At 40.7% G+C, this 12157-nt stretch overlaps 2 protein-coding genes across 2 annotated transcripts; one reads left to right on the top strand and one right to left on the bottom strand.

The window, feature by feature from the left end:
* The first annotated feature begins 7045 nt into the window (after positions 1-7045).
* Positions 7046-8655, top strand: LOC142893789 (protein chibby homolog 1-like). Its single transcript, XM_076034682.1, has 5 exons — positions 7046-7350; positions 7477-7582; positions 7666-7784; positions 7948-8000; positions 8519-8655. The coding sequence occupies exons 1-5, from the start codon at positions 7183-7185 to the stop codon at positions 8523-8525; spliced, it is 453 nt and encodes a 150-aa protein (XP_075890797.1). The 5' UTR covers positions 7046-7182; the 3' UTR covers positions 8526-8655.
* Positions 8656-9391: 736 nt separating this feature from the next.
* Positions 9392-11569, bottom strand: msrb1b (methionine sulfoxide reductase B1b). The gene is made up of 4 exons (XM_076034681.1): positions 11399-11569; positions 10501-10643; positions 10281-10398; positions 9392-9847 (listed from the first exon to the last, which is right to left on the bottom strand). The coding sequence occupies exons 1-4, from the start codon at positions 11451-11453 to the stop codon at positions 9831-9833; spliced, it is 333 nt and encodes a 110-aa protein (XP_075890796.1). The 5' UTR covers positions 11454-11569; the 3' UTR covers positions 9392-9830.
* Between the last annotated feature and the right edge of the window lie 588 nt (positions 11570-12157).

Raw genomic sequence — 12157 nt, 5'->3', positions numbered from 1 at the left:
TCTTTGCATGAGATGACTCGACAGAGTTCCAAAGCTCCTGTCAAATAGTGTTTCTGCTCCTGGTATAAAGACTGTCTCCGTCCCCTCCCCTTCTCTACTGCAGCCAGAGCCTGACTGGTAATTACTGGGAAGCTTCACCGCTCCCAGTCACCTCCCCTCCTCCTCCTCCTACTCACCGCTGGTTGCTTAATGTGCTGCAGTACATTATGGCCCAGGCTTGGGACGGGGCCATCACTCGTCCATTCCTTTCTATTGAAGCCGTAGCCAGGCTGTTATTAGCGCTCGCTGAGCAGAGCCACTCTGCTGCAGCGTGATGTCTTCCACATGCGATACGGAGGGGAGAAGACTGGCAGTGGCAGTGGCTCTAATGGCAGAGTCTGGTCAAAAGAGGGACGAGGTGACATCCAGCAGGATTTGGGTTCAAAGTGGCACGGCTTGCCGAGGGAGACGCTCCAGTGCAGGACTAAAATGTGCCTCCCCGCTGTGATTTGGTCCTTTAATCATACGGCCCGCACACTCATTCGATCCAGTCTTTTTTTGCACACGGGCAAAAAAGCATTTTTTTCCCCCACATTTGTGTGAAAAATGTGTACTGTTTCTTAACTATTCGCTTTTGGCCCTGAACCAAACAGGCAACACAAATTCACAAAATGAAGGAATTGAATTGAAAAGATTCCCTGTGATGGAACATTTTTAGAAAAATTGAATTTCCAGTTCCATAGGATTGCTAAATTCCTGAGATTTCAAGTCTCAACTTTTGTTGATCCGCTTTTGAAAGGTACAGAACTGAGATTCTACCAGCCATTAGGAGTTTTGTTGTGACAGAAGCGGGAAGATTGCAATAAATGCAGCTTGACAATAGTTCTTCAGCAAGGGAGAGCAAAGACGTCTGAACCCAGACTGAAACACTGAGACACATTGTGGAGCTCTGTGGGGCCTTAGAAGTTTGCCTTGGCACCTATAGGAAGCCTCGTAAGCCTCGTTACTAAGTGGTTAAAGAGGCAGTAAAGAAATCTGATTGGTTTGGGTTAAATGTGGCAAATAGATCAAAACAAAAGAAAAGAAAAAAGCTTTGGACGGGACAAAGATTTCCACCATTTTTCCAGGCTGCATGCTAAGCTACGCTAATAATCTCTGTGCTGTGGGTGGTCATGGTGAGCAGAGCTCTTTGGTTGATTTAAGCCAGCGCATTAAATAAATTAAATGAAAACAAGTATTAGCACAAAAAGCCCTTTTTTTTAGATTTATAAGCAAAGATAGACAGATTTATAAGTATATCTAACTTTAGCATAGTTCAATTAAAGTTCTACATTCGATGGGGCAAAAAAAAAAATAGAAATAAATCACGGTCAAAGCTGGAACTTCCCTGGAAAGTCGAAGCCTTGCCATTGTTCCCTTCGCACAACATCACAAGATTTATATTTCAAACAGTGGTCCATTTCAAGGCTGGATGTCGCAGCAATTCAAGCTTTCATAATTTTTCACGTTGTCATAAAACTTTCCAGATATTGTATTCCATTTGAAACAGTGAGCAAGCTGTTGCTGTGCACACACCGAGGCCACAGAGATGATGAACTTCGATCCCCCTTGTAATAAATTCAGCGCCTAAACAAAGAATCACTGAAATCATTCAACAATCAGCTCGTAAAAGCCATCGCACCGTGAAACTGTGTCCTACTTTGTTCCACTTTTCGGGGTAACACTCCAGAATACAGAGTTGTCATTGTTCTGTGGAACGTGTGCGGTCAAAGGAACGAAAGCTTCTGTTTCGTATATCACCGGGTGATAATTGAATAAATGTGTTTCTCTCCTCATTTGCAGAGTCAAGACGTTCAAAGTTTTCTTTTTTTTTTTTTGAGTGAAAAAGGCTTTTAGGGGTCGAATGCTAGTGAAAGATATTCCCGTCAGGCCTCGTCAGAGGGGAACTAGCTAACCGGTCAATGAGAAAGGAGGGCTGGCTTTGATTTGACTGACTTATAGCTCGGCAGCCTTTCACAGTTAAAATGATGAATGGGTAATAATTTTTTGCGAGTAACATTAAATTGACAGTGGCTGTATATCAGGTGGGATTTTCTTGTCCTGGGTTCATGAAAAAGTTGGACTGGGTGGATTTTTCTGTAACTTAAAGTTAGAGGGCAACACACACACACACACACACACACACACACACACACACACACACACACATGCACACAAACACAATTGGCATCAGTGTCACACACTCAGAAAAACCCCACTTACTGTTCATAAAATGTTTCATATCAACTTTATAATGTCATTATTGGATGCTTGAATGCAAATGGCTTGTAAGGTTGGATGAGAGAATATTTGAACCAATATTTGACTCATTTTCAGATTTTTATGTTGCACCAGGATTCCAGTGGAGAAGCTTCACGATCACTCAGAAAATCTATGGATCTCCGTTAGACAGCACATTTAGCCCTCTGTTTACAGCCTCTTGCGATAATCCCCCTGTTGAAATTGACACTTTGTTGGGTCTTCCATTGCGAGAAGATATTTTTAAATCTTAAATAAAGTTATACAAGGGGTGGGCTTACTAAATTATACCAGAGTCTCACACTGTAAAAGATCCAAAGGGAAAGTTGAAAAAAGTACAAATAAATGACGTGGCCAGACTGAAGACAAGCTTCTCCAAATGTCAGCCCTCTTTCAAGAGGGGTTTCTGGAAAAAAATTGCAACCCTGTGCATTTATATGAGACACTCAGCAACCTGGAAATGTGAAGAGTCGACTGGGCAATTATCCTCCAAGTTGTTTAAACATCTTCACGTGCAGTCGGCTGATTTAATTCCGGCCTTGCCAGTGTGCAGCCAAATCTTCACTTAGCTCTTGCTATGGAGGTTGCTGTGGTTCCTGAAAGGCTTGTCAAGCCACTTACTTAATTTCCTGGCGGTCCAACACTTATCTGAAGCTGAGCATTAGAAAGGGCGCAGCAATTCTGGACGCAGGCCATGATCGTGCCAGCCACGCAGCAGGAGGACGGAGGAGGAGAAGCCCTTAGCTGGTGCAGTAGCTGATACCTGCTTTTGTATTTACGAAATACAAAGTGGCCAGAGAATTTTTTTTTTTATTCACACGGCAGCTAAAAGGGGGTTTTTCCTTATTTCGTTTGTCTCTCCAAATCCTAAATGCCATTTCGAATATCTTACGCTGAGTTTCCCTTCCTTTTCATAAACTCTAATGCAATATTTCCTCCCTGCTCTCAAATCTGAAGGCTTGGACTGACAAAACAAGAATACTTGTGCCAACATGAGCGGCGCTGCAGAGATCCTCCCATGACCTCACCGTAGTGGCGTAATGATGGCATCTGGCTCCGTGCATGCCACTGATTTCATTCTTTGCGCAGCTTTTCAACAGTATGTTATTAACATTTCTTCAGGTTCCCAATTCAAAGCTGCATTCTACCAAACCCTCTAAACCCTCCCCTTCGCTGTATCACCTGGCAGGACATATGCACGGACGAGGAGACAGGTCGCATTGTTCTGCCTGAGACCGGGTGGAATCAATGGCTGCGAGCAGCCGCCGCGATATCGTTAGTCGCACAGGTGGCAGGGAAATTACAGCGTACGCAACACATACTTGACGTTTGGAAGACTCCCACTTCTGGAAGCCTATAAAGTCTGGGCAGGGCGCTGCCAGCAACTGCAAAAGCTATACTTGGAAGCAGGAGGTCGGGCGGTGCCAAGATATTGCTCACTGAGCGGCGCTCTTACGGGACGATATGTTTTTAATGATCAGACACTATAAAATCATTATGACTGGCTTTATTATGTACTTACTGGTTGTAACCTTCAGTGGCTGGGGCACTGGCACGGCTTCTTTTACTCCGAACAATACGTCCATTGTGGGTGAACTTGCAATGTGTAGTTTAACTCGATGGCTTGCGTGGAAGTCAAAATGGCGCACATTACGTATAGGGAGTCCACTTTTCCACTCTTGATGATCGCTGCCCATTTTATGTCAGTCAGCAGGTCTTGTTGCCGTTGTTGTGCGTAAAGAGAGACCAGCAAACCCTCTGGTCGGTACAGTCGCGGCAATTCACTGAGCAGCTGAATTTAAAAAAGTCACACGAGTCGCCGACAGAAGTGTTCTCACTGCAAAGAACTGGTTAGAGGATTTCTAAATATTAGTCAGTAATATAGATTGTAAGGTAAAACATGCATTGTTAATGACCCATATATATTCAAATCATCTTAATTTTGATAGTGCCCTACGATGACCAAGCCATCTCTGGGCACTGCCGACAGGGACCCATGTGACTTCAGCAGTTTTCCGAGTTCAGAATAGTGTCGTCATACAGGATTTTGTTTTTATGATCTGTACATTTCAAAGGGTTCTTTTTTAACTTTTAATACTGCGCCTGGTTATGGTTGAACTAAATCTGTTTTAATTTTGGTATGTTGGACCTAAAGCAAAGTGCAGAGTTGGCTCAAAAAACACAGTTTAAATTGCTGTGGCTGAAGTCAGGCGGGGTCTGTTGGCCTCACACGCTTGCCGATTTGAGTCTGTACCCAATCACACACTAACTGATGCTGACTGTCCCAAACTAGCGCTGTCTGGCCTAGAGTAGCGCCTAGTGTAAAGCATGGGTAAAATCAGACAAAAAAAATTATGCAGTCTTTCCACAGCCTCAAGACAAAAAAGCATGTCAAAGTTTTATTAAAACTCTAAACAAATCTAAAAATCTTTTCCGCTAAGGAATTCTTCTGTGCCATTCCAAATACAACTTGCATTGGTCTCCTCAAGCTTTCGTTAAGACTTAAAAACAAATGCACACAATGTGGATTGGTCCCTCTATGCGAAGAACATCTGACAACACTTTCTAGTAGCTCTTTGGACAGATGGGTGTGAAAGATTTCTGGTTCTCAGTGACCCAGCTGCTGTGCAAAATCACCTAAGTGCTCCCCAGCACGATAAACACTGTGGTACGCTGCATGCAAACACAACATCTGTGATCTGCCAGTCTTAAAGTGGTGAGGGTTTCTAGAGTTAATCACCTGCCGGTAAGAAGAGTCTCTCTTCAAATCAAGGTTGCCAAAATTACCCGTAACAATTCAATCTCGCAGAACTTTGCCTTCATGCTGCCCGTAGGATAAACAGAATTGTGACAGTAATGCAACTACTCGAGCCCAGCAGCGTGTACTGAAATGCACAGCAGAACAAACAGAGGCACAAACACAACACGGGTTGTAGTGAGAAGATTAATAGCTGGATAGCGGTCAGAGGTCTGCAGGCCCTCAAGGGAGCCGACGTGCTGCTGAGGGGACCAGCCAATCACGGCCCATTCCTGCAACCGCTGTGTTCACAGTCCAGCAGATACGATGGCAATTGTGGTATTTGAGTTGACCATCGTGCCCTCATAATGGAGAGATTGAAATGGGTGGCTCAGATGACTTGAAACCGTGATAACAGAATGATTGATGACAGATTTACAAAAGGCCATGAATTCATTAAAGATCAGCCGCTGAACCCACAGGAAGTTGCAATTCATTCACATGGTGATGCTTTACAAGTGCAGCTGTGATTAATGAACCTCCAGACTTGACTCAGAGAGAAGTTAATGAAATTAGAATTTGAAATTTTGTTTCATTTGAATAGCAGAGCACTGCAGCATATGTATTTTTCTGTGTAGGTGAATTCAATCCGCGTGTTTTTACTTTGCATTTTATTAAACAAAGAATGTTTTGAAACAATATACTGCAGGCTCTATGGTAATGGCTCAATTTATTGTAATAACTGCTTTATGTCATAACTTCAACCTTTACTCCCACAATTATACTTCAGGACACGGGACAGCGAATGGGACTGTGAGGTTTAACCATGTGCAGGTGTGAAGGTCTGAACAGGATTAATGCCCACTAAGGTATGTAAGATTTAGCAACGACCAACATGGCTTGGCGTCATGGTAACAAACCAGGAACCTATAATGAGTTGATATCTGAGGATAAATCACATGTTGTGAAGGTAACCATAATACTTTCCAGATAAAATAAGGTCCGATGTCCACGTCTACATTTTTTATTGTGAACTTTGAACCAATTTGTGATGTAAAGACAATTAATGCATGATTTTGTTTATGAATAATGTGTTTTCATACTCAACGGCAAAAAGTCAATAAAATAAAATCTAACTTTCTACATATCCTCATCTTAAAATGTGCCTGAAGTGTGGGTTGCTCAGCCATGTAGCCTCATGTTGTGAAAACTGTTCATTTCATTTACAACTGCCTTACAATAATGGGCCCAACATATTTTATTTTGGCTCAGTGTTAGCATGGTAGCTTGCTAGACATTTTAGAAAATGACGTTTCCAGCAGTACTGGATGTTGGGGTATTAGACCAGTAAAGCGTCTAATACCATTAATGTGTGGGGAAATGTTTACCTTTATTGGACCGACGGTTGTGTGGAATAAAGTGTCTCTGGTTTTAAACAAAGAAATGCAATTGGGACACCATTTGGTGTTATGCAAACCGAAGTTCGATTTAATGCATTGAACTGGGATGCATTTTAAGTTACGTTGAAAGCTATGTTGTCGTATGCGTTAAACTCGGAGTCGGTATTTAAAATATCATTTGAAACACATTCAGGCGAAAAAATATTCTTATTGCAGTTTTGCAAGACTGCAACACCAACTTCAGCGCCTCTAGCTCAGTGTGTTGTATACCAGCGCCCTCTACTGTTGAATGTTTACAACATGTTAAACGTTTACACTGAATGAACTTAATATTTTGACGTTTGGTTTTAGTTACTATCTCTAGGGCTTTTATTTATTTATTTTATTTATTTAAAAAAAAAAAAAAAGGCTGCATTTTTATCAGCCCCTTTGCAACACACCATCATTCAATAAAGTCTGTCTATGTCTATGTCTATGTCTATTTGCGAGAATGTCCCAAACACTTAAGAAACTCTTTTATATTACATGTTTAAAACTTCGCTTTGATCTATTCCTTTAGTCTTAAGCTTTGCACTCTTAACTTGTATTGTATTGTTTCTTTATAATTATGCTATGCAATTGATTAAAAAAATGCAAAAAAGATGAAAACAAATGATTTATCTCTGTAATAAAATCATATTTATTTGTCTGAATTCATTCTGAGCCTTTTAGTTAAAATGTCCCATTAGAGTTTAACAATTATAATTAGATTGTCAATAATCTTGAGATATGACCTTTAATTTCAAAATGGCACATCCTAAATTATTAAGGTATTATGACACTATCATGTCAGTCAAACTCAAAAAGAAACGTGTAACACTGCCAAAAATTGGCGACATGTTTAGCCCAAAGAAGGCTCCTCCTCGCAGATCTGCAACGCTATCTTCTCTTCACACAGTAAGTTTGAATTCCCTGACTGCAAAACATTTGTTAGAAATATTTAATAATTGAATTGCTTCCCTGTGTCCCTGCATATATTTTCCAAAAATGACAATTTTTTTGTTTTTGTTTTTTACATGGCAGTTGGATCGCTCAGCGAGAGAATTTGAGTTGGGTCTTGAATATGGACCTCCAGTGCTGAATATTAACGGTCAGTCCTGGATTTTTGAAGATGGACAATGGATGATACGTAAGATCTGAGCTCCTCAACCTATAGCCCCATCAACCAGTGTCACACTTAACATAAAATGATTGTTTTGCTGCTTAACCTAGAATCCAAAGGGAATTCGTTGGAATTGTGGAGGAACTTTCAACGACTTAAGAAAAAATATGAACAGGTGAAGGAAGAAAACAACTTTCTGAAACTGAAGTATGAACTTCTCATGGAAGTGGTAAGAACTTTTGGCTTTTGAAGTTTTGGCTTGAGCCTCAAAAATCAGTCAATCACTCTCCTTTGAGAAAAAAGGAATATCTTTGGTATGTGTACTTGGTAATCTAAATATTTTTTCTTTAGTGTTTTACACATATTGTGTAATAATAGACTTTCCCCCACAGTGCACGGAAAAGGCCAATGAATTGGAAGAAAAAAAGCGGCAACATCCGAAAAGGTAGAAGAAGAAGTCTATTTTGAACACAGTTTAACTGACCACGTGGGTTACATAGGATTTTCTTTTCTTATCTCAACTTTTCTTTTCTTTTAAAGCCAAGACAGGTAATGTTTGACGTTGGTTAGTCCTATCACTGGGTAGAGAAAGGAATATGTGCAGTATGTGAGGCTGAGTTAATTGTGATTGACAGTAAAAGCTATACAAGATGTGAAACTACTTATGCTTGATTTAAATGGCTGGGTCTGGGGGAGCCTGGCCTTCTGCATGTGAATCTGGGTTTTGGTTAAACCAGCACCAACAGTGTATGGTTGAGGCCCATTGTGAAAGATTTACATCTCACTTTTTCCTGAATATTTTCACTCACATAGTGCATGCAGAATGGAGAAGATTGATATAGGAGAAACTTCAGTTTTTACTGATACAGCTTTTTTGTTGTTGTTGTTGTTGTTGTCCACTCTGCTGGGACGAACAAAGGTATACCTTAATGCACATGTCCTCTTGTTTTTCTTGTCAGATAGAAGGTAGCACTGACGGAATGCTATCAGAGTCTTTACGTTGTGGGATAACCTGGCTTGAGCAGCAATCCTCAGGAAACAAAAGCAAGGAAGCAAAAAGAGAGGAAAAGATTGGAGAGTGGAAATACAGTAAAATGAAAGCTCAGAAGACGCCAGAAGAAGAAGCCATATCTCCAGGCCTGTTTTGTCTTCGGAATTACCACAAGGTGTCCGTTTGACACTTGGCCGTTATTCCCTGAGAAAAAAAAACTGGGGAATCAAAACAAAAGCTCGCTGCAACAGAAATTAAACACGTGGGACCCTCTGAGAGGTAATGGAAGAAGCAGAATATTGGAAGAGCCCAAATCAAGTCAAGATGAGTCAGTGGCAGATGAGTTGAGGGGCTGTGAGGAGCAGAACAGAATGAGCAGGATTACAAGAACAATACATAATACTTTTTGGATGCTCTCAGTTTTCATTAAATTGTTTGCACCCAAGTTCACTGCTTTTTACTGCTGACACCTCACTTAATAATATAATCTCATGAGCCAGAACATTTAGTCAGTGTGTTGACGCTCCCCCAAGCTTAAGTATTTTCTTGAAAATAGAAAATGTATTTTAAATGAGAGGTTTTCCAACTATTGAATATCAGGTATGTAATCACATTTTTAAAATTGTGCCATGCATTTTTACATCATGTAATAGTGTCCAACGTTTTACATGTATTAATAACCAATGTTATTTTAACTTGTGCAATTATGATTTACAACAGTCTGTATCATGAACTTGTGAAGTTTAAAGACCATGAAGGCTGCTGCAGTCTCACTGGTTCCTAGTCAGCTATTCAAAAGAAAACAACTTTTCTTCAACACAAATTGTACGGGGTGCACACAAAAGCATTGGCAAGAGATGTCCCATTCTTTATTGCATAGTCCATAACATTATAGTTGACGTTAAAGGTAATGAAAGAGTAAGTACATCACTGTACACTGTAATGTCAACCAAAAAGACAAAGCTACTGTCGCCATGACTGGAAAGTGTCCACATAAGCATTTTTGCAGTACCTTTCAACAAATCCAGTGACTCAAGTTCATCCTCCAAAGAAATTGGAGTAATTACATAACGCTGAGCAGCTGTGAGGTATTTGCCATATGCACATTGTTAAAGGTTTATTTAGAGGAATGTGGTCCTGTCACTGTGTCACAGGTTGCTCAGAGTTTCTTCAGTGCACAGGATGTCCCTCTCAGGACTTTCTCCTGTGCACGTCACTCACTGAGCAGACCCGTTCACTGGTCCCGGACCGAGCAGCAGATCACAAGCATTCCGGCCTCGCTTCTTACAGCTTGTCTTTGCCTGCAGACAGACACAAAACAAAAGGTTGAATTCACAGCAAACTTGCAAGATAATAGGTCAATTAACTGCATTCAGCTCTATAGGCCTTTCCTTATGATACAGGACTTGTTGCAGTAATACTTTGTAACTCTGTTTAAAAGTCCCAGAAATTACTTGTTTTTCCTATTCCTCCTAGTCGTGCAGCCATGTTAAAATTGTAATTTAGAAGCCTTCCAGGGAGCTGCAACAAGAACATCTTGTACAGTTAATTGACAAATCCAAAACAAAAAAACAACGTCCTACTTTTTTGGAGAGAATCTTCAGAGAGCTCTCTGAGTCAAAGAGCCATCACATAAAAAAAGCTCTCTGTAATGACAGTTTTTTGCTTTTGGAATGCAGCTATTTTTACACACATGCCCAGCCAGCATCACTACCTTGGCTACCATCATCTTACCTTTATTTGGGACAAACTTGAGCGAGTGGCTGAAGATTCAGAAGCGTGAGACTCCTTCTTGAGGGCCATCATTCACAAACTCGTGTCCCAGCCCGTTGCCACACTTGCCACAAAGGACCTGCGATTGTTATATGCACTCCTATCACCATCCTGTCTGACCTGTTTCATTTTTATATTTTTAAAGTCCATCGTCACGCTGATTCATTGGCTAGAGACGTACCTTGAAGGCAGTCAGAGTCTCCATCATCTTGGTGACGCTGTCCTCTCTGATGGTTTCTGTGAAAGCCGGCCAAGGAGACGAGTGGGCAAACTTGGAGCGGCTGGAGAACAGCGGGTGGTTACATTGGGAGCACACGTATATACCTGCAGGAGGCAGTTGGTTTTTAGATTGAAACATTGGATCGTAAAAACAAACAAACAGCCATATCAAATTATGTAATCACATTTCTCCCACAAATGTCCAATCCCACCTGGACTTTGCAAAGTGCTAGAAGCTATGGTGAAACTGTTTACAAGACAAAGATATTTGTGAGCTGCTTTACACAGTTTGGACTGAGCTGTTGGGTTTTCTCATGTTCTCAAAGATAAAAAGCAAAGGACGGGGATGATGGATGTGGATGAAAGAGTGGATTCAAAGAACACATCAAAAATGATTATACTACCAATGGGTGAAAAGGGTGGCAGTGTAGTTATTTCTGTAAGAAATAAACCTAAACTTGATTAAAATAGATTTACTTTGATGTTTAGGAATTCAAATAATGTTCTTAAATAATACTCATTATAAATGTAATTTCTTGTTTCATGTTATCTTGTTTTATTTTTCCAATTATCACGGTACGTAATAGTAATAGTTATTAATAGTAGTGGTAGTGAGGTAATAGGTTATTTAATCAACAAAGCAGGAAAGATCCGTAAGGAAAACTACTTTCCTGGACATTCTTGTTTTCCTTGACTATTGCATACAATATAAACCATTTTTCATCTAGCTTGTGAACCAAACGATTTATTTATTTCAACACAGGTCGGAACTTGCGTCCAAACAGGGGCATTAAGCCGGACTGAAAGGCAGTTACATCACAACACTATTGTGAACCGAACGACAGGCAGCGTCTCCTCACCCGGTTTGAAGTGATCCTTGAAGACCTCACCGCCAAAAAACTGACAGAAAGACATGTTGTGTCGCCTGCTGGAATATCCCGATGATTCTCTGCAGGAATCTTTGAGCAGGCGAGCTTTCACGGGTTTCGGAAGATCTACAGTTTGCCTCTTCTCGTGAGAACTCACAAGCTATCGTGGCTCTTGAGCTTGAGCTGAGCTCCGCCCACCGCTGTTCCCTGCTTGGGCACTAGATGTCAGTGTTTGCCAATTATAAGACGACGGAGCGCTCGTTTGTTTTTCTCTTTTCTGCAGCGGAGCAATCGTACGCAGTGAGACTGAAAATGTGTTTAAGTTGCCCTTCAACACGCCACTCTTGTTAGATAAGTTAAATATTTCGTGAATTTATAGGATTGATCGTGGCTAAGGCGGCATTATGGTCTTGAATCACGTTTTCCTTATTTTCTTTTGTCCTGCGTTTTGTGCCAACGGTGTATTAGTAGTGTGATTTTTTTTTCTTTTTTTAAACGTCTCTATAAATACAATTATATTAGAATTTGGTAATATTACTAAACATACTACATGTCACAACAATTACTTGTTGAGTTGAGAATGTTTACTTTGTGTGCTGGTCATTAACAGGTAGTGTTAAATTACAGCTATGGCAGTTTCCTGGTGTATTTGTGAAAGAAAGCTGAATAAAACCGACACACAGCTGAACAAACTGCACATTTATTCCCATGGAGTTATCACTTCTTTAGCAAATTGTATTGGAAATATCT

Source organism: Nelusetta ayraudi, unplaced genomic scaffold (genome assembly GCF_046127955.1).
Source record: "Nelusetta ayraudi isolate G7.1 ecotype Tasmania unplaced genomic scaffold, CSIRO-AGI_Nayr_v1 ptg000042l, whole genome shotgun sequence".
Classification (NCBI taxonomy): Eukaryota; Metazoa; Chordata; class Actinopteri; order Tetraodontiformes; family Monacanthidae; genus Nelusetta; species Nelusetta ayraudi.
The sequence above is the reverse complement of the archived record's forward strand: the minus strand, read 5'-3'. Positions and strand labels throughout refer to the sequence as shown.